Genomic DNA, 26,262 nt, shown 5'->3' on the forward strand with positions numbered 1-26,262 from the left:
TGAGCTGAGCTGAGTATCCAAAAATGCCTGATTATGTGACAGTCACATATTCAGTCTGCTACAGCATCAAACATCATTTGATATCAGTCCATCTTTATGTTTATTGTTTAGAGAATTGTGTGTGTGTGTGTGTGTGTGTGTGTGTATGTTGGGGTGCTAAGAGCTACTAAAACCATGGATTTAGTAGCTCTTGGTTTAAGAACAACTTTTTAGGATGTTTTATTGTGGCTAATTTGCAATCGTAATTTCCACTACATTTCCTGGAAATATCCACATGACTTGGCAAAAACTATAAGAAACAGAAACTGCAGTGCTGATTTGGTGTAGTTCCAGTTAAATAATTCAAATAACTGTTAGCTTATCTAAAAATAAATAAGTCATCATGAAAGCATGTTTACTAAAGTCACATTTTTTCCCAAATTAGTACAAAATAATGGAAATGTCTTGTTCAGCTTAAAATTATTCATAAACTTGAACCTGCGAAATGAAGTGCCTCTTATATCACCTCAGAGGTACCATTTGGTGGGTAGATGAAAATTATTTTGTTCTATTCACACGTTAATGTTAGAATGGAGGCGAAGTTGAGATAGTGGAAACACTTTTTCATTTTTGAGAAAGAAAAGATATAATTATGATAATTCTGTGGAGTTCTTGCTTTTTTAAAAGTGAAACATAAGATTGAGACTCAACTCAACTCAATCAACCAAATAACTGTACTGCTGCAATTAGTCCCACCCTTTGAATTCGTGAGACGTCACACAAGTCTACTGTTGCTGTGTCCACACACTGGTTTCGCCTATGTGTGTGTATTATACTTCACTCTTCTGAGTCCCAGATGGGGGTGCATTGCTCTCCAGATGGGAGAGAGAGCTAAGACATCTGATGATGGCAGATCTGATCACACTCAGCCAAGTTGACTTTAATTATTAGTCGCAGTGTAGATGTTGGCCTCAGCTTTGTGCTGTGCTCTGTTAACCACCCCAGACATCTTGGCTTGCTTTCAGCTGTTTCTTCTCTCTCCAGGTCAGATGCTGCTGGCACTCACATGCACACACAAAGTACTCAGCCAGATACACACACACACACACACACACACACACACACACACACACACACACACACACACACACACACACACACATTTTTAGTCACGCCTTGGCTTCTTGTCCACACTGTGCAATAGCTGTGCCAAGTGGAAGTTCAGCCAGGGCAGAAAGGAGACTCAGAGTCATTACACCTCTTTCTTTAAAGTTACTGTGGCCAACACGCACACAATCACCTGTTAAACTGCTCATATATAGTATCGAAACATATTCACACAAATGCACACACAAACACTTACACATACCCCTGAGCAAAAGTAATGATATCTCAGTGGTAGGTAGGCTGGCCACAAGGCACAGTTTCATTTCAAACAGGTTCTCTGAACTCATATGGGCCCTGTCCCAAATTAATTTCGCTGCCGTTTTTCCCTGATCTGCCTGTTTCTTCCGACATTTCTCTGAATTGGTGGGCCTGCTCCAAATCGGTTGGCTGACCCTTTCCCCTCGGTCCTGCTTGACACTCCCTGGCTGATACGAAAGAGCTGGCTCAGTCCCAGCCCCTGGCGATACCTCCACCCAGCCTTGTTGGGGAATTTGACTGGCCGGTGGGGCTTCGCAGTTGTCCTCGAGGCCTCATGTTCTTTTGAAGTTGCCACACATAAGATGAATAACTTGCCCTCCTCCACAGGCTTGCAGAGGAGACTGGGGGATATTCTCACACCCGCCTTTCGCCCTTGCAAACTCCTCCTGATGTGTTTGGGGAGTTGAACCTTTCTGCCAATCGCAGGGCTCAGTGGTGGCGCTGTATGGTGTTTCATGTGAACTGCCAGCAGATTTTTCACAGTTTGTCATTTTTCCTGCCACTGTAACCTCACCTCTCTTTCAGCTTCACACAAGCATAGCAACCACACACACAAACAAATGCTGAATTTGTGGGGGAAAACGTTCACATTCATTAGGCTAATGCACAGCTGTGGAAAAAAAAACACATTTTCCTGGTGTTTTTATGATTTATTGTGCAGCAGAAATGTGAAATTGTGTATATGGAATATTAGTTATTTGAGTGATTTAGATGTTGGCAAAGAGTAGCTTTCCTCTTCACTTCATGATTTATGGTTATTGCAAAAATGTGAAATTGAGTATATGAGTATAAGCATATTACCTTATGATAATATAAGTAATTGAAGAGATTTAGGAGTCTGGGGAGGCTGGGTGTTGCATACACAACTGGCACCAGGGAAAATGGAAATGGCAGCTTATCAAGCTGAAATCACTCTCAAAGCAGAGGTGACACATCAGTAAATTTGGCTTTTGTGGCCAGTGGCTTCATATTGTTTGGCTCCTGATATATTTGATGGTATATCAGGGGGATATGAAATTCAGGAGTTATGAGATGTCATATTATTCAAGTTAAGCGGATGTGAAATATGGTGATAGTCGCTTGTGTTGTTTGGATATTTTTGCACAGTGAAAGGTGGCTGAAAGATATTCCAAAGCTATGCCACCTCTACAGACATAAAATATCCATAGCCATTATAGCTAGTTAAGTGCATTTTCCTTATTGTACTTTCCTATTAATCTTAGAGGAAAAGATAAGGGTGAGAGGTCAGCCTTAAATGGATTTAGTTTCCTTAGGCTGGGCTCTCATGCTCCAGAATGACTCTGAGCAGTGCTTTCAATCAGCACTGCCACTGCTCTCTGTGGTAATGATGGCCGGGGCTTCATTAAGAAGCTCGTTAAGTCCCCTCGTTAAGCTGCAGGGCCGTTAAGACTTTGATTGTTAATGGCTCTTCGTTAAAGAGAGTAAGGAACCAGGCTCCCGTGGTGGTCCTGACCAGCCGAGTGTTTTGGCCAATTGGCCCCGGTTGGCCTCCACAGAAGATGGAGAATGAGAGCAGGCCTAAACTCAGTGTAAGTCAAAATGTAAACACTTTTCACTGAATTTGTTTGACCTTTGCTGTACTAATACACAGTTTCATATTGTATAAAAACCTGTAAACCTGCAGGTGCACAGGTGATGGAGCAAAGCAAATGTCTGGACCTCAGATAGACAGCAGCTTATACTACTGAACTGTGCTATGTAATAATCAAAAAAAAAAAAAAAAAACATAGCTAAAAATTACATGTAGAATCTACATATGTGCAAACACCACAAGCATAACCCTACTCTATACATATTAGAGGGACAAAAACTGATCAAAATAGCCTGTAGCAGACCTAGATTTTTCTTTAGATAGTGATGGGTAAGGTATTTCAGACAGTTAAGCTCATGCTGTGTTACTCACCCTGCAGTGATTGCACATTGTTACTGTCATTTTGATATAAAGTAAAACTGTGGCATACACCAGTTTGTCTGAACGGCTGCTACATTGCTTCTGTCAGATTTGTATAGGTTACCGGGGATGCCCGTAGGACATCCATGGGAAGGCCATTTGTTTACTTTAACTGTAAATGGTGCACAGACACATTGGAGCTGAGTGTGAGATCCATGGGGATGCCATGTATCAGCGCAGTCTGTCTTTGAATTATTATTTGAATCTACATGGCCAGGTCTTAATTGTGCAATAAATATAACGCCTTGTTCCAGATCTGGTAGATGCTGCATGGGAATGGAATAAAAAGCAGGTAAAAGGTTTACTTCAATACTAGTTAATGTTTCAGAACTTACAGAATAGGCAGACAGTTAAAATCAGTCACTGATTGTGGGCAGATCAACATAAAGGGTGGATGATTTAAGGAAATGAGGAGCAGGTGTGCAGACAGGTACTCATCATCTGACTGAGGAATGTATTAAGAGCTGGGGACAGCTGCTGGACAGGAACTTTATGTCAGGTAGGGAGAAAACTTTTCACAACATATATTTTAACTTGTCCCAGCACAATCTAAATAATACTAATACTATGATAATAATAATGATAATAAATTGCCAGCTACTGAATTCCATTTAGCTTCTTCATTTTCAGGGTTCTGGTGTTGTGCATGGTGGCTCTTTGTCATGACTTACTGGTACATGTGAATAGAGCAGCGCCATAATTAATGTTATTGGTACCATTTCATGCTATGCACAGTCATGCCAAGCATCTGCTGTGAAAAAAAGTCTATGACAGCGTGTTTGTACTGACAGGCATTGAAAATAACCTAATACGCTGTTGCAATGACATTTCTGTCTTCAGAAGTTATGTAATGATACATTAAAATGATTCACTGTTCAAAATTGGACTATTTAGTCTTCACACTTGGAAAAATATCCAAATGTCAAAAGGATATTTTCAAAGAACCTCTGCATTATTCAGTCTTCAGCCCTGAGTCTTAATGCTCAGGATGTTTTACCAAAAATACATAACTTCCTTTGCTAAATTCTCTATACTGACAATAGAGAAGTAGCACTAATGAGGGTGGAAGAGTGGCATGCCCCCATGCACCCATTTGAACTATAACTATTTAAAACCAAACTTATCTGAACACTTGAACAAATGTCAGTGTGATAACTACCAAAAAGGACAGAAACCATCTTTGGGAAAGATTAATTTAACGTGTACTTTGAGTTTTAATTTTGGCTCATGTTCATGTTTGGAGTTGGAGGCTGCAAGCCATCAGGGAGTGATTGAGATATTTTGGAGTAACTTCTTGGGAATGGTGCATACATGCACCTGCTCATATGAGCCACGCATGATGGTCCTTATGGCTAGACAGCAGACACTTTGGAGGAGTAGTTATGAGATTTTTTTGTGGATGGTTTGATTGACTTTTATCATCTTTTATCATTTAAGAGCACCATGAATCCCAGCTATTAATAGCCATTTTATGAACAAATAAACTACAAAGTTTTCATAGCTAATTTAAAAGGTACAGGGGTGAGTGTTTGATATATACTTTAAAAGATTCCAGGTGAGGTAACACTTTAACACATGGTCATTGTAGTTATGATCACACTTCAGAAGCAGGGCTAGCGTAAACATGCTAATGCTAGTAGTGGCTGATCAAATCACCCATTCAGTTACATTTCGGGGTGAATGGATGTAAAGTCTCCTTAGTGCATTCTGCTCGCACACAGCAGTCTCTGTGTTGGCTAGAGAGATTTCAGATTTGCCAATTTACACTGTCATTTAAATGAAAGGATCTTTTGAAGGTGAAGTGTGTTTAACTTTTGACGTCATGCCAAATTGTTCACACAATTTTGGCTTTCAACTTTCAGACAGTCTGAACTTGATGTTTGCCTTCTTAGTTATAAACAACCTTGTCAACATCCGTACTCATTGTTTACCCCCTGGAAAGCTGGTGTATCCATGCTATTTCCCCTTGAAAAATGCCGATCCTCAAAGTAAATGAACATTTCGATTCACAGTATCCATTCTCATTTCATTTTGCTAATGTGCTTAGCTGTTGCCACGCAACAATGCTTTCCTGAGCTAAACCCTCTTCCCCTCCCCAGCCTGCTCTATGCTCTTCTCTCCATCTAAAGACACAGTGTCACACTCTTTTGTGAGTGGGGGGGCTAATTTAGCACCCTTTTTAAAATCACAGTTGTTATTCAATCCACGTAGATGCACGGTAATGAGATTGAATCTTGATTTGCTGGGCACATCCCACTGGTGCATCTTTCTCATTGAGGACAGAGGGCAGTGTGGAGTCTTCCCTGATATTACCTCTCCCTGCATGAGAGGACACTGGTTACTCTGCTGCTTTGCCATTCTGCCAGGCGCTGATCCAATAAAGCTCAACATAGGGCCTGTGATCGATACAGCGTGCCCCACCGCCATGCACCCCTCCACTCTCCTTCATACACACATAGTAGTTAGGGAAAATTGATTGGTCTACTGTTCATTATACCTTTGATTTGGTGCTTTCATTAGCCAAGGCACTGCATGTGCACAGACTAGTAAGCTCTTGCCATCCACAGCTGCTGGGTGAAGTGAAAAGAAGCTTTAAGAGTGAGCAGGAGAGTATGTGTTCTGGATATCTTTGAGATTAAGGAGATCCTGCTTCATAACTGCTCGTACTGCAGGAATAGAGAGATGAGAAAGTGCAATGGGAGGAAAGTGTGTATGTGAGAGAGAGGGAGTAGGAGGTATTGTGCGTAATTCTTTTGTTCACCTCTGTTTAAATTCATTATATCCTGGAGGCATGCAGAAGATAATCTGCTTGTTTTGTCTTCACTGCCTGTCTCAAACAAGCAAACTTAATTTTTAACTGGTGTTTACTCTTGTCTTTCTTCTCTACCATTTTTCTTCTTACTACATCCTTCCGACTGCTGTTTCCTCTTTTTTGTTTTTTGTCACTGTTTTCATTTTTCTCTTTTTTTCCCATGACTTTTCCCCTCTCTTTATCCCTCTTTCCATCCTCTCTTTCCTAGCTCCACACCGACATGGACAGGAATGATGGACGCACTAAGTATGTCCTGCGAGGCGAGGGTGCGGGCTCGGTCTTTGTGATAGATGAGAAGACTGGTAACATCCACGTCACCAAGCCACTGGACCGTGAAGAGAAGGACGAGTACCGTCTCATAGCCACGGCTACCGACAGGCAGACTGACCGTGCCCTGGAGCCCTCGTCACAGTTCATAATTCGGGTGCAGGACATCAACGACAACCCGCCTGTCTTTGATGAAGGCCCCTACATCGCCACCGTACCTGAGATGGCAAATATAGGTACTGGGAGTTGGGTGGAAAGTGGTGGGGTGGGTTTAGAATTTATTGAAGACCAGGAAGAGGACATAATGTCCCCTTCCCACACTTGTTCAATGACACTTTTGATTTCATCATGGCAGTTTCTTGACAGTTGAACTGTGGTCAGTGTTGCGACGAATGGAATTTCGTTTCGCCCTTATCCCAGCTGAGCATCCCGTGGACTTGCACGCATTGGAGCCGACGGGCGCTCCTCTGCTTGCTCTCTCACCTTTCAGCCAATCATGTGCCATCAGTCTTTTAGTAGGCTTAACAATTGTTTCCAAAATGTAGCCAGTTAGCTCTTGTTAGCTAGAGCAATAAAATGCTAAATTAATGTAAATCAGACAACTAGAGGCCACTACTGAAACTGAGTAATGTTTCCTTTTCTATAGCTTACCAAGACAACACATGTTAGTGAACTAGCCAGCCAAACAGATCGGTTGGATTGGGAGTTGTGATTTATTAGCCACTGTTAGCATCGGCAGCTGGATGGTTAATTCAGTGTTTTTACTGTTGAGTAATTTTGGACAAAGCTAATTGTTGGGGCCAAATAGATCTAACTACACTATATGGGCAAAATTATTGGGACACTTGACATGTACATGACATCGCATTCTAAATGCATGAACAGCTTTGTAGTTATAACAGCTTTCACTCTTCTGGTAAGGGTTTCCATAAGGTTTTGGAGTGTTTCTGTGGGAACTTTTGCTCATTCATGCAGTAGAGCATTTGGTAGGTCAGACACTGCTGCTGGACAAAAAAAACCTGACTCGCAATCTTCGTTCCAGTTCATCCCAAAGGTGTTTGATGGGGTTGAGGTCAGGTCTCTGTGTGGGCCAGTCAAATTCTTCCACACCAAACTCATCCAACCATGTCTTTATGGACTTTGCTTTGTGCACTGGGGAACAGTCATGCTGGAATAGGAAAGGGTCTTCCCAAAACTGTAGCCATATTTTTGAAAGTATGGCATTGTCCAAAATGTCTTGGTATGATGAGGCATTAAGATTAAGATTTCCCTTGAATGCAAGTAAGGGGCAAATCCAATCCCTGAAAAACAGCCTCACCCACATTTGAAATGAATAATGAAGAGGTGTGCCCCAGTACTTTTGTCTATATGGTGTAGCTTGTTGTAAGGTAGTTCCGTGAGGCAGTAAAAGTTCTCAAATAAAACAAAAGTGTCAGTAAAAAAGTGTAAAAGTGTCATTCAAAGAAATTCCATGATGAAATGAAAAAGAACTTAAGCTGTGTTGAAATAATAATGAACAATATTAACCTGAAAATAAAAACAATGAAATTCTTTCCTAATAATGAGTCAAGTTTAAAAATGTATTAAATTATTTAATGTTTCAGTTTTGTAAGATATTGTCCTTATTGTACTCACACCATAGTTTTTTTAATCATATTATGTCATTTTTCACTCACTTACGTTACCCATAGTACAGAACACACTTTTTTCTGAACCGTGTGCCCACCACTTTTAAGGAAAGCTGCTCAAAGCTGTTCCATAATATGATTATCTGTACTTTCTGCTGTGATCGGACTTGTTCAGCAGTCTGCAGAAACCCAATTTGTTGCCTCTTTGCCACAGTTAAAACATGAACAAAATGCTATTGCAATGCCATCTGCACTCCAGACACCAGAGAATAGTTTTACATTTTTCATGATCAAAAGACGATTACTTTTAATCCTTAGACCAGGAGAGAACATAGAGGTGCTGTTATTATAGCTGGACCAGGTAACCTTTGTGCAAAGCCGAACATGAGGTACCATAATTACAGTCCTGGATTTGGGGAGGTTTCCATGTTGCTCGTTTGACTGTCGGAGCAAATTCGGCCTTGAATCTTTATCACATGTCACACACATTTATTCATCTCATCTTTTATGCCCTTTCTCCGCCGTGATTGAGTAACAATGCGGAACAATGATAAAAAAAAGTCTTAATAGCTGGCACAAGAACTTTCTTTATTCATCGTGTTATTGAATCCACGTTCTGTGTATGAATCAAGACAGTAGCGTTTTACTGATTGGCTGTTTAATCAGAATGAAGCACAGCTAGACACTGTTTTATTAGCTTTGTCTCACGGGATCGGCTGTCTGACGGTATTTTATTCAACAGGTTTGGTAGTTTTTATGCAAGGCTACGTGGTTTTCAAGGTGAAATATTGTAAAACACAAAATATCAATTATTAGCTGCTTAATTAAACCAGTAATGGACTCTATTTTTAAACATTTAGATGAACGGAAATGTAAGCACCTATTATGAGAAGCATTTAAAGTGGGACACGAACTAATATTTGAAATAGAATGACCAAGCTGTAGATGTTTTCGGTATGAAGTTTTGACAGCTACAGCTATACAGTCATTACACAATTCAGGCAGCACCGCCATAATATAACTACTAGGATTCCATTCACAGTGTATTACAATTTTCTGCACAGCTATTTAGCCTTCATCAAAGTGAACCCTTTAATGGATATTTTATGTTAAGAGAGTTTATGACTAAACGTGGAGTTAGAACACTGCACCTAATATCAGAACAACTTCGCAGAACTTACTTCAGCTAATGAAAGGAATTGCTAAAAAATTGTCAGATTTTATTTGTGTAGCGCGTTCGCAACAAATGCCGCAATCTCTATGGTGATGTCACTGCTTCACATTTGCATGACCGTTAATCAGTGCTTTTATGTGTCACCAAGTAAACATACTCTTCTCTACAGTTCAACATAATATGAGATTAAAGGTTCTGAATTATTCAGTTTCTTAATAAATGTTAGAAGTCTCTTAATAAATATGCAGAAAAGTACTTATTATAGGTAATCACTTTGGATTAAAAACTTGAAAGGCCCAAAAAATTTCTTTACTAAATCAGCTATGAGTGAGAAGATCTCACATGAACACATTTTTTGTCAAAGACACAAAAGTTTTGGTTACAACATAGACAGATTTCTGCATTTCTTTTCTGTGCTCTTCTCAAGTAGGCAGCGCTCAGTCTTGAAAAGGTCACATCACATACTAATATGCACCAATCAGAATTCAGCAATATTTGACGGGGAATCTGCTGACAGTTGGGTTGTTCGTTATTGTCAGTCTGATCAAACTACACCCACACAAGATTTATATAGATATATATTTTGTTTGTTAACTCTTAAGTAAATCATACCCGAAGATATGACATGCTAAGATACACATTCTCACAAATATGTATATAGTAAATATGTATCAAGTGCATTTTCATCAACAGCACTATGTCTTATAGTAAAGATCAAGTTATACACATAACCTGAGATTTCATCCACAGCATTCAAGACTGGTTTCCATTCAGTATAATTCAGGGCAGTTTTATAATGTATGGTACTTGTTTTTTCATTGAGCCTAAGGGATATTGTATTCGAAACAAGCAACATCTCGTGCCTCAGGCGATCTCTGAAATTTAAGCACTTAACATACAGAAATATAATTAAGTAAAGAAAGAGATTAATGTGTTTGAGGTCTAATGAGTGAACAGCTCAGTGATGCATGTCCATATGATATGTTAATAAGGGGCCTCTTTGATCTTTCTCTTTAGGCTTGCAGACTTTTACAAAGTCAAAGGCACTCTGAGAGCCATTCTGCAAACATTTACTAATGTTAGAAATCTGGCAACCTGGATGGCAAGTGCAAAAGGTAGCAAAGTAACATTCCTCTCTACATAGTTTTGTGTCCATGTAGTACAAGTCAGAATACGAGCCTCCGGGGATTCCTGGGTGTCCTTTTCAGATTGTAAAATCCAGATATAGTTTCTAAGGGGCCTTTAGTACAACCTAAAAGTGGCACAAAGTGAAGGACATTGGCACTGCTATAGTTTCTTTGTATGTGGGCCACATGCTTTGTCTCCCTTAACAGTCTCCAGTCTTATAAAAAATGTTTTGCAAAAGAGTTCAATATTATGTTGTTAAACCAACTTAAACGTCAATTTATTTTGAAAGCAAATGCAAATGCAACATCTTACAACATACGATCCGAGTTTTGTATGGGTACTCAAATGCACTTGTTCTCCACTTTTTGTGGGGAACAAGCAGGTCAGGCAGTGCTTTTCAATTTTATTACTCTTTTGGCATGAAATTGTTTTCGCCTCAAACCAGACAGATGAAATTTCTCTGGCTGGGGTTGGTGGATATGTGCATGCAGACCTCTTCAAAAGCTCCAAATTATATGCAAATGGGAACCACAATTTAAGTACAACACACGCAGAATCTATAATGAGTTAGATTAGTGCTTCATTTTGAATAATACTGTCACCACAGATGCAACTCTCACCAGTAGGATGCATGAGGCCTTTCCCTTTTGCTGATTAAATACTTGTAGTCATCATACAGCAGCAGGGATGATACAGCACAGTAAGTTCCATCTGCAGTCTCTGACGGCAGAGAGGTGGAGCAATAAATGTGCACTGGCCAAACATTTTGGGTCACTACAATTATGATATGATTGTTATTAGTATTCTGGGGAGATCCCAGGTTATGTAATCATGAGAGTGGCTCAAATACCTTTTCATCGACATTCAACATCAAAAACAGTGGCACCTATCAGGGAGAGATCTTTTCCTTACCATGTAATCATAGCTTTGTGAAAATAAAGTCTGGCCTAGGGGGTATTGCATAGTTTACTGAGTTTTCTCAGTGTGACACAAATAATTTTAATTCATGCTTAAAATTTGCTGTTATCATCTCTATTTTGTAAATGTCAATCCATGCATTGAAGTTGGGTTCTCCTGGGATATCCATTTTTTTTGTAACATATAACCAGTGCATTTAATAAATATTTGTCTCTTCAGCCATTTGATGGATATGACTCCAAAAAGTATGTTCTTACTCTCCAGGGGCATTATTTGATATTTGAATATATGGGTTAGGATAAAGTGTTCTGTATCTCTCCAGTACAGAGAAAAACCAGAAAACATGATGATGATTTGCATTTAGATTTCTACAGTTTCTCCACCAGACTGGTACTCTTCCATTGATACATCCATATTCTTCCTCAGTTGTCCATCCTTCCTTTCCCCATTTTATCCAACTATACAAAATTGAAATAAGTCTTTGTCCAGCTTTTGAATTACATGTTTCTCTGCACAATCCTATCAATCCTGTGCTCGGCTCTGTTACATTGTTTTTATGTCAGTATTTGCAGTTGTGGCTTGATTGTGTGAACCATTCTGAACACAATCTATTTAATCATTTGTGCATACAAAATATATAGAATAAAACAGTACAAATAGAGACAGCTTGTATTGTGTCACATGAACAGAGGGCATAATCTGCATATTATGGATGCTGTCTATTCAAATTCGAGGCGTGCTGTGCTGCTGCTTTGGGACTCTGCTCTTTCCAGAAAAGAGCAGTTTTCTACCAGCCTGGACGTTCCTCTCGCCTCATTAGGAAAATGTCTGCTGCTTGTAAATGATAAAGAGCAGACATAATTGGCCATCACTGAAACCTGCCCTGTCTTACATGTGATTATCTACTATACCTTCTAATACTTACTAATAATGTATTCATCCATTTTTTTATATAGTTTTAATTCCTCTTTCTCTCCTCATTGCACTGTGAACCAAAATTGCACTTGCACTTGCAACCCATATTTGTGTTTGAACCCACTGTCACTGAGCCCCCAGATAGTGAGGCAATACACTGTGAAATGCTTTCACTGATGCTGAGACTCTTCATATGAATAAATTCAAGAAACACAGTGTTCATGATACAAAAGAAAACTGGGTTTCTGGGGCAAACATCTTCAAATCCATCAAGAGTTGACCACTGATATCTTGGTTTGTGGAACATCAGAATCTACAGTAAATCTGAGGGAGCAGATTTGAATGAAATGATTTCAGCAATGTCCTGTTTTATGTTGACATTGATGTATAGCACCATATGTGTGTATCAGATAACATTTACACCCCAAAAATGCAACACTGTTTATCAGCTAAATATATGAGAATAGTGTGGAGTCTTTATGCGAACACAGAGAGGTGGGGAGATATTTGTCATTTCACACAAATATGAGAAATGATTCTTTTCAAATTAAATAAGAAACTATAGAATAGGAATGCTTGTCACGGCCACAGTGACCTGATACTGTTTCTGTGACTGGAGGACTTGGAATAGGAATGAAATCAGAGGTAAGGGAGGAGAAGGAGGGGGTTTTGCGCTCATATTGCAATAAGATTTCGGAGTGACAATGACTGTCTGAGATTGTAATTCAGAGCATGACTGCAGAGTGCCTGTGGGAAACAGTTTGTATGTACAAAAAGTACTCTAATCTCCATTTAAACTGTCTCTGCCCCTTCAAAATGGGTTCTACTCTGAGGAGCACTCTTTGCCTTTTAAAAGCAAGGAGAACGGCTTTCAGGAAAACCTTTGAATCTGCTGGAAAAAAAGGGGTATTATTTTAAATAATTTGCCACTAAACTACACAGTTTCAAAAAAAAAGTTCAGTAAATTTGGTCCAAGATCCTTGCCATCTGCCTCCAAAAGATTTTTTCCAAACATCAAGGTCCCTCCCGTGCTGAATTGTTTAATTCAAATTAAAATAATGACCCTGCCAGCAGCCTGCTGGGGCAGGGCCCAAAAAGAGTGGGTGATGGAGATGAGCGCTATTTAGTAATCCTATCAGCTGCTTTATGAGTGTCTGCTCCTCATAGCAGCTCAGTCTTCAGATTGAGTTGTTCAGTCAATCATGGATTCAATATTTACTTGACGATTCAATATTTACCAAGGCGCTTTGCCGCATGCGTGACTGAGGTGATAGTGCTGCTGTGAGGATTCTATCAAATACTCGTTACATGAGACATTTAAGGGTGAGGGTGGCGGTTGAGGGGGGGAGTTGGTGTCTCATCTACAGCAATGAGACACTGTTGCAAGGCGTGCTGGAACTGAGCCAGTTTCCCTCTTCAGATTGGTGTCTGCAGAGTGTTTTGTGTTGGTTTCACTCAACTAGGTATAAACATATTGCCAGATGTGTATCTGCAGTCTGCGAGAGTGACTCACATTCAAAGTTTAACCTTGAGTACAAATATTAAAATGCAACGTGTATATTTATATACACAACTCAAACACTATGGAATGGATTCCTATTCCTTTTCACCAGAGGACAGATGTCTCATGGCAAGAACATGCGTTCCAGATGGCTGCATGGCACTGTGAATATTTGATCCTTGTGGAGTGTGACTGGCTGTATGGCTGACAGGCTGCATACCAATGGGCTTGCCTCCACCTTACACTTGTTGCATCAACCTCAAAGCCAAACTGTTTGATCCCTAAGTCTGATCAGTTTTCACTGCTGTCAAAAGAAACATTTCTGTCTACTTATCTACTTATGTCCCCCTGCACATATCTATAATATCTATAGTGAAAAAAGCCTAAAAGATAAAGAGATTCAACAACAGTAACTTTGTAGTGTCAGGCTGTGAGTGGACTGCTTTGAAACAAAAACAGAAAGTGCACATGGTGCTGTAATATTTTTTTCTAGCTGACTACAAAATGTAGGAGGAAGGAATCAAAACTGAGCATTAAAAATAATGACCAAACATTCAAAAACTCAGGATAAAAAAAGATGTCTACTCTCTTCTTGGTCTCATTATATCTGACTGTTCCGTACACTAAATGTATCCAGTACATTCTGTGTACCAGTAGACACATTATAATGCTTTTTTGCAATTAGTAAACATGAAATCAAAGCACTTTAACATAAAATGATGTATCACATGCAGTGACAGACAACAACTGAGAGCAGTTCCAATAATTAAACTCCACACAAGGTTAAATTTTCGTTTAATTCTTCTGTTCTTTTTCTTTTTGTTTAATTTGCTGCTGGAAGCAGCCCCCTCATTTGTTTTGCTGTTATGTAACATGGGGTACATAAACAGCACAATCAAAAATCAAGCATTTACTAGAATACATTCTGACTTTTTTGAGTACAAATCCAGTTTAAAGCACAACCTCTGACTGAAGTCAGCTTGGCTACAGATCATAAGTCTTTGTTATTTTATGTAAAATCTTGACATGAAATGTTAACTAGACACATTTTTAAAAAACTGAAGTAAAAAAAGTGCATGAGTGCATAAGTAAATGTACAGATACTTTGTGTAGATGCTCTTATTCTTTAATATTGTTCGATTTAACATCTCTGATTCTTAACTACCTGTATGGGCTCACTAACCAAATTAACTTATGTCCCAGTCTTCACTTTCCCTTAACATCACACATATGCACAGTCAGTCACGCACACACTTCACCCATCTTTCCCATAGTGATACTGTCATGGCTTTGATCAGAAACAAAGTAGCAGCTGCTCACACAAATCCCCTTCTTCTTTCTATCTTGTCTGGCTCAGGCTCCACTGGGAATATTCATCCTAGTCACACTTTTCTATAAATATGGATATATTTGAATACTCAACATATGAAATGTGTTTTCTGCATTCCATATATTTCTGTTTTTTCCAACAATTTCAAAAAAATTCCCCGCCAAATTGGCACTTCACAAACCATAGAATAAAGATTTAAGGGAGAGAGAGGGAGAGGGAGGCCGTTGAAGAGACAGACGGTCCGATTGAGAGAGGGAGCCAAAGGGAATTGGAGACGGAGATGAAGAGAAATGAAGTGAGACAGAAGGAATCGTGGGGGGGTGGGGGGTGGGTGTAGAGGAAGAGAAGGTGCTTGTGGGGGGCGATGAGGGGATGAATAAAGTATTTGTCACACTGTCGTTGGAAAGAGATTGAAAAAGAAGGAGTGGGGAAGGAGAGTGGAGGATGACTTGATGTAAGGCTTTTTTCTGCTCTTAAAGTGCTGCTGCCTCCTGTTCACTTAGCCTTGTTTTGACTCTGTCCTTCTTTTTGTCTTTTCCATTTCTGCTTATTTCTTTCTATCTTGCTTTTCCCTCCCTCCATTTTCTCTTTCCTCTTGGCTTCCTCTCTCTTTTGTCTTTCCTTTTTGCCCTCTCCTTCTCTTAATTTTCCTCCTTTCCTCTATCCTTCCTTATCTCTCTCCCCTGCAGGCACGTCAATAATCCAAGTGACAGCGACAGACGCTGATGATCCAACTTATGGAAACAGCGCCAAGCTAGTATACACACTGGTGCAAGGCCAACAGTATTTCTCTGTCGATCCCCAGACAGGTGAGTGTGTTTATATATCTCTCTGTGTGTGTGTGTGTGTTCTCAATGTAAGGCAGAGAAATGTAAAAGATGCACAGATGTCGAAAAATCTAATGCACACAAGCTGCACAAAAGCAAATATACTCAAGATGGTGAAGTGCAAATACACACACTGAATGAGTAAACAAGTAAATCAGATCTGAGTTATAAACACACGTGAAAATGGATGTAAATGATAACACACATACATGCAGATGTGCATGAGTCTGCAAAGACAGGTCAGGCTAAGAAATCCAAGAATGTCTGGAGCTGGATGCACAAACACACATCTCTTCTTCTTTTCACTCTGTTATTCTCCCTCTCTCTTTCTAACACACACACACACTTAAACTAACACTTTCCCCCCCTGTGCATCCCTCATTCTCTTGTCACACTTAGTCATCTATCTTTTTCACTTTCCTTTTCACTCTTGTGAAACGTACACACACACGCACACACTTTCTCTCTCTCTTCTCCCTCCCTTTTGCTCTCTCTCTTCAATGCACACACACGTATCTCCCCCTTTCCCGGTGTTCCACCATCCCTAGTTCACTCCAGTATGAGCTGGCAGAAATGTATTCATGATGGCAGGGCCTGAACAAAACACAACAGCAGCCTAATGTTATTATTTCTGGGTGAAGCAAAAACAAAAAGACATGTGTTCAAGAGAGACGTCAGCAAAGCTTTGTGAACTATTACACAGGGCAGATTACAGAGGGCTCAAAGGACCTGTCTGCTGTGTGTGCTCAGGATGTGTTTCTGTGCCACACATGTCACCCAAGGGCATGAGATTTTTGGTTGAATGGATGCTGAGGATGGTGGATACTTTATTTATTTATTTTATTTCATGATGATTACTTCTTTTTAGCATCGTACTTTGAAGGAAAATCACTGCCTGGTTGCCTCAGAAATGAAGTTCCAACTACCTTTGGCTTTAGATGTTGTTTTGATTGACAGCGCACATATAAACTCTTAGCACTCCGCTCACGACGAGGCTGCTGAAGTTGTTAGCTTTTCTTATCTGCATGTGGGCGTATGTGTCTGCATATGAGTGTTTATTTTGCCCACATGAGTCACAGGTGGCCGATACTTGTGTTTTGCTCTTTGAATGTCAATGTTCAGTAATTGATTGCTTTGACATGTGAGGACCTTTGCAACAAGCAAAGAGAGCTGCGGTGCTTTTTGAAATGCTAATTGTGGAATATAAGCATAATTCCACCCAGTGCATATTAGCCATGACATTGTGCTATTAGACGAGCTTTAGTATTCTGATGATGTCCCCTCTCTTCTCCTCTCACCTCTCTGCTCTCTATCTCTGTTTTTCAATCACCCTGTTGCTCGTTGGCACCATCACCAAAGGTCTTGTTGAAAACATACACTAGGAGGAGAGCACATTCACTCACATATTCGGTTTGTTTGCTTAAAAATTCTGCTCAGAAACCTAAACATATTTCTGCTTGTTTGTTAGCATTCAAAACAGCTCACGCTGAATGTGATTCACCTTGAACTGCCAAGTCATCTAGGCTGGTGTTTCGGCGGATGTTGGGCGAGAGCAGCCGGCATTTGATGCACAACCTCCAATCATATGTAGCAGAATAGGGTCATTTAAACAGAGGAGGTGATCGAAGCTGAATGCCTGTAAGTGATGTGTCTCCCTGTACCATTAAAGAGTGTGAGATACAGAAAGAAATTTTATGCTCTGTCAGCATGTCTGGCATTCACTGTTGGGTGATTTATCTTTTCCATATGAGTGTGTTCACATATCTGTGTTTGTGTGTGTGTGTGGCTGCACCTTCAACGGGACATTAAGTAATATATTGACGCTGTCAAATGGAAACTGAGTGTCTCCCTAAAAGTCAGAAAAGCTGTCAGATTGTCAAGACAAGCAATCATGTCTTCAGTCCGATGACAGAATGGTTTGACATTGTCCAAAAGGTTTTGAAATGGCTTCAAAAGCCCAGGAGGTCTGAGAAGAACTCAATCTGTCAATTAGAGGGAGAACATTTTAATGAAGGAAAGTAAAGCTGTGGGGTTTTTACGCAGCAACAACTTGATGACTTAATTACCTTTGATAACGACCAAGGACATACAGTACATACGTACAGGATTGTAAAATAAGACAATCCTATTATTACACTGAAGACGAGTAAATGACAACACCTAATAGAAGCAGGCACCACTAATAAGGCATGATTTATAAAGGCTTACTTAGTCGTTGCTCTCTCTCTCTCTCTCTCTCTCTCTCTCTCTCTCTCTCTCTCTCTCTCTCTCTCTCTCTCTCTCTCTCTGTATATACAGTCAGTCAAAATAGTGTATACACACATCAGGAAAAGAAAAACATGCATAAATATTTAATTTGTATACATACTTCTATACATATAGATACATATTGATCAAATTACGATAACACTGTGTACTGTTGTGTGATGTTTTTCCTACAGATGACATTACCCTATACATATATCAGGATCTCTCAAGTGGACAAATTAACATATCTTTGGCACTCTGCAGTATGGTAGTTTCTTGATATGTAACAGCTGACATGTGCTAACATATCAGCAATAAGGCAATATTGGCTAATTTACCATAAGAGCAGCCTCTGGTTTGCCCTTTAAAAAAATAAAAATAAAAAATAAAAATACCTGCATTATCTGCATTATTATTAAGAGCTGCAGAGCCTCTGGATGAAATAACAATCCACTGGAAAGCAAGACACCCATGATCTTTTATTAATGACATACTAACATGTACAACTGCAGTCTTGATGGAGTCTTTAATAATGGGTGATGACTATCCTGGTACATAATGAGCAATCAGATCTGCTGTTGCAATTGTTAAGAAGAGATTAATAAAATGTCATGGTGTCCATTTATATTCTAAGTCCACACTTTGTAGGACAGCTAGTTAAAGTCAACTGAATTTGCTGTTTTACTACCAAGTAAATGTTAATTCAGCATTACAATAATCCATCAAGTCTACAACAGTAAAATGTGTGAATAACTGGGTATTACATTGCTGGTGAGTTTAAAGCTGAATTGAGAATTAAAGCATTAAAAAATGATTTCTTTATTCTCCATTACTATGTTGCAATAGATATACAATCCCAATTTCAAGTTTGGATACTGTGTGAAATGTAAATAAAAATAGAATGCAATGATCTGCAACTTTCATAAACCCATATGTTATTAACAGTAGATCATAGAAAACAAATCAACATCAAATGCTGAGAGTGAGACATTTTGCTATTTCATGGAAAATGTTAGCTCATTTTAAATTTGATGGCAGCAACATGTCTCAAAAAAGTTGGTACAGGGGCAACAAAGTAAGTGGTACCAACAAGGAACAACTGGAAGAGTATTTTGCAATTAATTAGGATAATTGGTGACAAGTCAGCATCTCAGAGTCTCTCAGAAGTAAAGTGTGTGCCTACAAATTGTCAAACAATTTCAGAATAACGTTCGTCAACATAAAATTGAACATAAATTTGAATATATCGTCATCTACATTACATAATTTCATCAAAAGATTCAGAGAATCTGGAGAAACCTCTGTGTTTGAGGGACAAGGCCGAAAAGCAATACTGGATGCCCAAGATCTTCGGGCCCTCAGAGGGAACTGCATTACAAACAGACGTGATTCTGTGATGGAAATCAGGCCAGAACACAGTTCACCGTGCCATCCAAAAATGCAAGTTGAAACTCTATCATGCAGAGAAGAAGCCATTGCAGCTATTGCAGAGCTGTATCAGCAGCACAATGCTAAACCACACACTGCATCTATGACAACAGCATGACTTCATAGCAGAAGAGTTCAGGTGCTGAACTGGCCTCCCTGCAGTCCACACCTTTTACCAATTGAAAGCATTTGGTGCATCTCAAAATGAAAAATACAACAAAGAAGAATCCTACACAAGGCAAGGATGGAACAACATTCCTCTCCCAAAACTCCAGCAACTTGTCTCCTCAGTTCCCAGAAGTTTACGGACTGTTATTTATTTTTATTTTTTTTTAAAAAAAAACCACCCATGCTACACTGTGGTAAACATGGCCCTGTTCCAACTTTTTTGAGATGTGCCATCAAATTCAAATTATTTTGATGAAACAATAAAAAGTCTCAATTTCAAAAGTTGATATGTTTTCTATGTTGTACTGTGAATAAAGCATGGGTTTATGAGATTTGCAAACCATTTCATTCTATTTTTATTGACATTTTACGTGGCGTTCCAACTTTTCTGGAATTAGGTTGTAGTTAGAATTTGTAGAGCTGGATGAGATCCCAATCCACAGGGAGCTTTTGTTCCAAAACGGAGTACAGGCCAGAAGGTACTGTACATGTTGGAAGGCAGAAGGTTGAGTTCCTGGGAATCATTAAGTCACAAACATTGAACAAACAATCCCTTTAGTCACACACAGATATGTTGTGGTCATTTGGTGCAATTTCATCACAGTAAAACCTTAGTTTTCCCCTGTTTTAAATGCAGATGCTACCATGTATGTGTTCTCCAGGTATTCTACGTACAGCTGTACCTGACATGGACAGGGAGACCCAGGACCAGTACCTGGTGCTGCTTCAGGCCAAAGACATGGGAGGACACTTGGGTGGATTGTCAGGGACCACCACCGTCACTGTCAAGCTCACTGACGTCAACGACAACCCTCCACGCTTCACCCAGAGTGAGTTACTCAGCAAATCACGCATCCACCCACAGCGAATGAATGACTACTAGGAACAGACAGGCAGCACAACATAATAGGGAAAAAAATTATAGTATATTGGACATGCTGGCTTCCTACATGGACACATGTGTACAGTAATTGCATGTGCTATCTCCTACCCTCACGCCAGACCCAACCTCACATACACACACTCACTATGCAGGAGTCTGACATCATTTGCAAATACTTCATTATGGTTTATGTTACCCAGCCTAGAGTACCAGATTAATGGGGCTTCACCTCATTAGAACAATGCAGTATCAAGTGAACTGTCAGTCACTGTATAATAACAGAGATTACTTTTAATTACTTAGTTCTGTTTGTATCAGCTTTCTGGTATTCATTATATGGAAAAAGCAAATAGAAAACAAACATTAGGCTGTGCAACGACATAAACACAGTGTTTATTTTGCACCAGAAGGCAGCAGAGTTCTCAGACCTCTTTGACCTGCAGGTCCTGTCAGGATACTCACAGCAGCAGTCAGGCAGTGAGACACCTGCAGGGCTGCAAAGTGCCTCATCAAACATTCAGTCATGGACTTCTCTCACCTCTACAATGATAAATCAGCTACTATTACCAGCTCCAGCCCTACTTTCAAATTATAGGAGACAATACAGCAGTACTTCTATTTAGGTCAACCTAACTTGTTTTCTAAATTTTATTAATTTTATTCTAAATTCTATTATTTAATAGTGTTAAACTGTTAGTAATCTTGAAGTTATTTTAGTGCAAAGGACAGTTGGAAAAGGGTTGGTGTCATGTGTAGCTGTGTGATTTGTACTGCCTGATAAATTCAATTAAATTAGTCCTTATTCATGTAGCATAATACTGCTGAATTAGCGTAAACAAAATTTGAACCAAATGAGTCATTTACATAATGGCTCACTGTGAAGATTTTCTAATCCAGTTATTATTATTAGGCATTATTGTCCTAGCTGGACATTATGTGGTAAATCGTTTTTTCAGCTATCCAGAAAGATAACTGAAAGAAGCCTCTGGTTCCTGTGCAGCACTGCTCTGGCCTGTATGTGTGTGTTTGCATCTGTACACCGATGTGTCTTAGGGGCCAGTAATAATTGATTCCAGTTTTATTACCTCCAAAATTGCTAGTTGTGTCCTTTATCAACTTCAAAAGGACAAGCCAGCTGGTCTTCTTGTGGTCAAATAGGGGAACCAAATGGGCTTGACGGCCTGTGTTGTTGTCATCTTTTACTTCATGTCATCCTCTCTGCCGTTTCTCATCTAAACAAGGTCTGTCTCTTCCAAGATAATTGCTGACCTTATTCCAATTATAGTGAAGAGAGCTGAAGCTTTTGTACAATTACACTTCTTTTGGATTTTTATAAGGGCTGATGGGAAAGATAAGTTATTTTTGCATCAGAGTAAGCAATATCACCACTGAACCATTTGAGGAAAATATCTAAGCACCAATATGATTCCAATTGAGAATTGTTATTTTCTGTATTTATATTTTAGTCTATTATATTAGTCTTGATAGGTTCAAACAAGATAAGTTTGTTTTAAACATAACCACAAGTCAGTCAGCTAAAGTAATTTCTTGTTGCTTGTGCTCCCAGGCTTCCAACCAGCCATTCAGAAAAGTCCATATTTTTAGACCAGTTTGGCCCACATATTGGTGGCATACTTAAAATAATCTGATAGTATTCACATACATAATATCCAAAATGGTGTTTTATTTATGGAGTAACAGACACGTATGTGACCAGTTTGGCCAAACTACTAGTCTGTCACCATTAACGCTGTATGGATATGGTTTTTATCATAGAGTAGAATTCACTAAACTAAGCGATGTTGATAAATCTGTGACATCTGACTGATGACCCCTAATAATAGTGTTCACACCTGCACAAGCCAACACTGAAATTAACCTCACAGATTGCTCCACATCTCCCAGAGGTCCAGACTCAGACCTTTAAAAATGGTCAGCTTAATATGAATGATATGAGCTAAGTTTTAAAGCTTCTGTCACATCTCTGTCTGCCGCTATGGGTTACTATGAAAAGGTCTGTTCATGCAGGGATACTCTGTGTCATTAAAATAGTAAGGAGGGTGACCACCTTAAAAATAAGCTTTGTAGGTTGGAACAGCTCATGAAGCTTTCAAAGCTAAACATATTGTGTTTTACTGGTTTTTATGCCTTCATGCTGGCCATAGCCATTGCCAAAGGTATTGTGTTTTTGGACTGTCTGTCCCATTGTTGTTACAGCAATATTTCAGCAACAAATCAATGGAATTCAAATATGGCACAAATGTCCACCTGCACCCAAAGCAGCAGGACGTTCTGGCAGCTCTGCCCCTTCTTCTCTGCTTTTTAGTATTTTCTACTGTCTCTTGGAACTGTTTTGCACACTTTTGCATTTTTGCACTCTATTCTGTTCTTGTGAGCTGCCATGACAAGTGAATTTCCCCACTGTGGGATCAATAAAGTTCATCTCTCTCTCACTATGTGACAGTTCGGTCACTATATGAGTCTGGACGGACATGGATGTAAACTGCAACTTTACTGCTCAGTGGAGGCATACAATTGCAAGGCAGTAATTTTAGTTTGTTCGTCATGATTGTTATTGTCTGTTTTTATGGTGATATGATGGGTTTTATAGCTGATTGTGAGACTTGTGATCAGAGAATAATGCAGTTAGTGTTTGCAACCAATGGAAGTATCATGGACAATTACTTCACTTCACTTTGATACTGAAGACTCTAAAACCTTTAAAACATAATGGTCGTCAGGCAAGTTCTGGAGATGCAAGGAGCATCTTTTTTTGTGACTCCCAAGTGGATTTATAGACATTTATTTATGGTGGATACAGATGGAGATAATGATATCATCAGAAAGTGTAAATCACATTCAATCTAAAATTATGTGAATATGGTCTGTGTGTGCACATTTAACTGAGTTATAACTCCAAGAGGGAGTATGAATCATGACACAAATTGTGCCAATTGGACACTAGGGTTTTAAAGTAGCCTACCATAATAGCCTCTATGAGCTGTGTCACAGAAGCTACTGCAGCTCCAACTGCTGACTGTGTTGATAAGTGAGCCAAATCAGCAGACAAACTGCATTAACTAACTTCCAGTTGATTTTAGAATGTCGACACGCACATTTCTCTTTCACCTCACACAGTGTCTTTATCTCATGCCGCTTCCCTTAAAAATCGATTGTACAATCATCAACACACATATTATCTGACATACTGTATTAACCAGACAATCAAGAGCTTCTTCTAGTTGTTTGGCTAACTCAGAATTCATGATAATCAGCTGAATAAATATGTTGGCAACATTCTAGCAGGCCAAATCAACTGTAGGCAATCAAAACTTTCACCTCCTACAGCTTGTTGAGACTGTCGATTATGTAAATTTCAAAAACCTTGGAGCTTAAAAAGTCTTTAAAAATGAAATGCTCTTATAAAAACTGAATTTTTCAGTTGTGAATGAATCTGTTCTCATCTATATTGTAATAAAGAAAAACTCCAAACTGACATGTTAGATTTGAAGTAATAGCTGTCAGGAGCTCAATCTGAAAGCCTTGAAGTTTTCCAGTCCAATAAACGACTGGCTTTCATGCCAGAATTGAACTAATGATGTCCTGGGGTGGGAGGTTTGTTGGTTGACTTGAACCCCCATCAAAACTGTCGTTTTGGAGCTGGCTGCACTGAGGACTGGAGGGCTTCTTGGAGGCTCATTCTGGTCTGTCTGGGTGATGAGGAGCCAAAGGCTGCTCTGAAACCTCACAGTCTACCAAACCTCCAGGCTGTTGCTTCTACTGGTCCTGCTGCTGGTCATGTATATGCTAGATTGAATGAATGGGCAGTCTGCGCCTGGAGTTCCTTTATGTTTGTGTGTGTGTGTGTGTATTTATTTGTGTATGTGTCTGTATATCCTCTGCTTGCCTTTTTTTCCCTGTGTGTTCTCTGTCACACTCATGCTCCCTTTTGCTTGCGTGAACACCATCAAAGCCAGCCACCCTGCCGCTCTACTCAATTACACACCCAGGCTTTTAAAAAGACACCCTCAAATCCGGCCCCAGCGTCTCCCAAGGTCAACCCTGCTTATTCTTTGTGCCACTTACCAGAGGGAGAGGATTACAATGGAGCGTACACACCAGGTATATTACTGTGTATTATGGCCTTAACAAGAATGGGTCCTGCTTTTTGGGCTTGTCTTTTCACAGCACCCTAGAATTCTCCCTATCCAAAACATGATTCCAGGAACTAAGTGGGCTTGTTGTGTGTACGGTTTGGAATGCTGTCATGGGATTTCTTACGCCTGTAGGAGGAGGAGGAGGAGGAGGGAGTACAGCAGAGGGAAAGTAGGCTACTGTACTTTTTTTTCTTTTGTTAAATGATGCAGGATATTTTCAGATGCTTCTTTGGCAAACGTAAAACTCTAACCACACTTTCCTTTGGGTCTCATTATCAAATGGCATACGCTGTGCTCCAAATGTATTTGGACAGAAATACATTTTTTTTTATGTTTTAGCTCTGAATTTGTTGGTGCAATAAAAGCTTTAATTTTATTTCATCTGTCAAATAAGCGGCTCTTTTTGAACATTTTAAGGTGACAAATATTTAGACACACAAAGTAATCATTTTTAGTATCTTGCTGAAAATTATTTAAAGATTATTTGAAGTCTTTATCCCAGAAATATCACTGGACTGATATTTTCCTGTTGTATTCACATTAATACTGGAGTACACATTTCTCTCTGGGCATTGTTTTTCACGAGAACATGTCAGACTGTGAAAAGATACATTTTTGTGTCTCACAGTTTCCCTGAAACTGATAACAAGGCAGACAGATGTAAAAATTGTGCTAAAGGGGAGTTTCTGTTACTGTCTCATTCCACAGCAACCCCTTGCCTGATTAAGCTCTTAACTATTGCAGTGTGGTGTGGAATACATGGTTAGCTAATTGTCTGAGAGTAAACAAGGGTGCTGGGTATCAAATCGCATCTCGAATGATCAACTTCCTGTTACAAAGCTTCAGGATAGGCATAGTAGATGAGTTTATACTCCTCCGGTAATCCATAGGGAAATTAAGATGGTGGGACTTTCACAACATCATATTGCTTTGTACTAGGGCCGTAGTGTTGCTGTTGGGCTGATGTGAAATTTCATACCCTTGTTTCCATGTAGTCATTTATTCAGACATGTTTTTCCATGTTTACTGTAGCTGAATAATTTATGGCTGTGTGTACTCCACAGCTGAATTCTCTAAGGGATAAATTGAAATAGAGGCTGGAGAATTGGCTGGCAGTGTACCTAAAAATAAGATGACCACTTAATTTAATACAAAGAACAACTTTTTTGTTCTAACCACTCTGGAAAGTAGGTTATTTTAGAGACATGGGTATGTGTGTGGATGCATATTCCTATAGTTGTGGGGGCACAAATCTGTTACAGTCACATTGTGAGGACCCACCTTACTTATGCAAGTCCCCACAATGTAAATCATTAAATATTAGGGTGAAGACTTGCGTTAAAGTGAGGCTGAGGTTAGGATTAGGTTAAGGTAAGACCTAGGATTAGGCAAGTAATGTTTATTGTTACGGTTAGGTGGTGAAAATGAATGGAAGTCTATGCGATGTCCCCAGAAGTGATGGAAACAAGATTCTGTGTGTGTGTGCATGTGTCTAACTGAGAT

The 26,262-nt window shown here is 39.5% G+C and overlaps 1 protein-coding gene across 5 annotated transcripts in view; it reads left to right on the forward strand.

The window, feature by feature from the left end:
- Nucleotides 1-26,262, forward strand: part of LOC124069728 (cadherin-24) — a 133,229-nt gene that overhangs the window by 56,737 nt on the left and 50,230 nt on the right. For 3 of the 5 annotated variants that reach the window (XM_046409132.1, XM_046409133.1, XM_046409134.1), the window contains exons 4-6: nt 6,397-6,691; nt 15,739-15,858; nt 20,382-20,549. In XM_046409132.1, coding sequence (XP_046265088.1) covers nt 6,397-6,691; nt 15,739-15,858; nt 20,382-20,549 — 583 coding nt within the window. Of the gene's footprint in view, nt 1-3,510; nt 3,669-3,735; nt 3,876-6,396; nt 6,692-15,738; nt 15,859-20,381; nt 20,550-26,262 lie in introns of those variants that run through there. The other 2 variants (XM_046409136.1, XM_046409135.1) reach the window with 2 other exon arrangements.

This window comes from Scatophagus argus, chromosome 13 (genome assembly GCF_020382885.2).
Source record: "Scatophagus argus isolate fScaArg1 chromosome 13, fScaArg1.pri, whole genome shotgun sequence".
Classification (NCBI taxonomy): domain Eukaryota; kingdom Metazoa; phylum Chordata; class Actinopteri; family Scatophagidae; genus Scatophagus; species Scatophagus argus.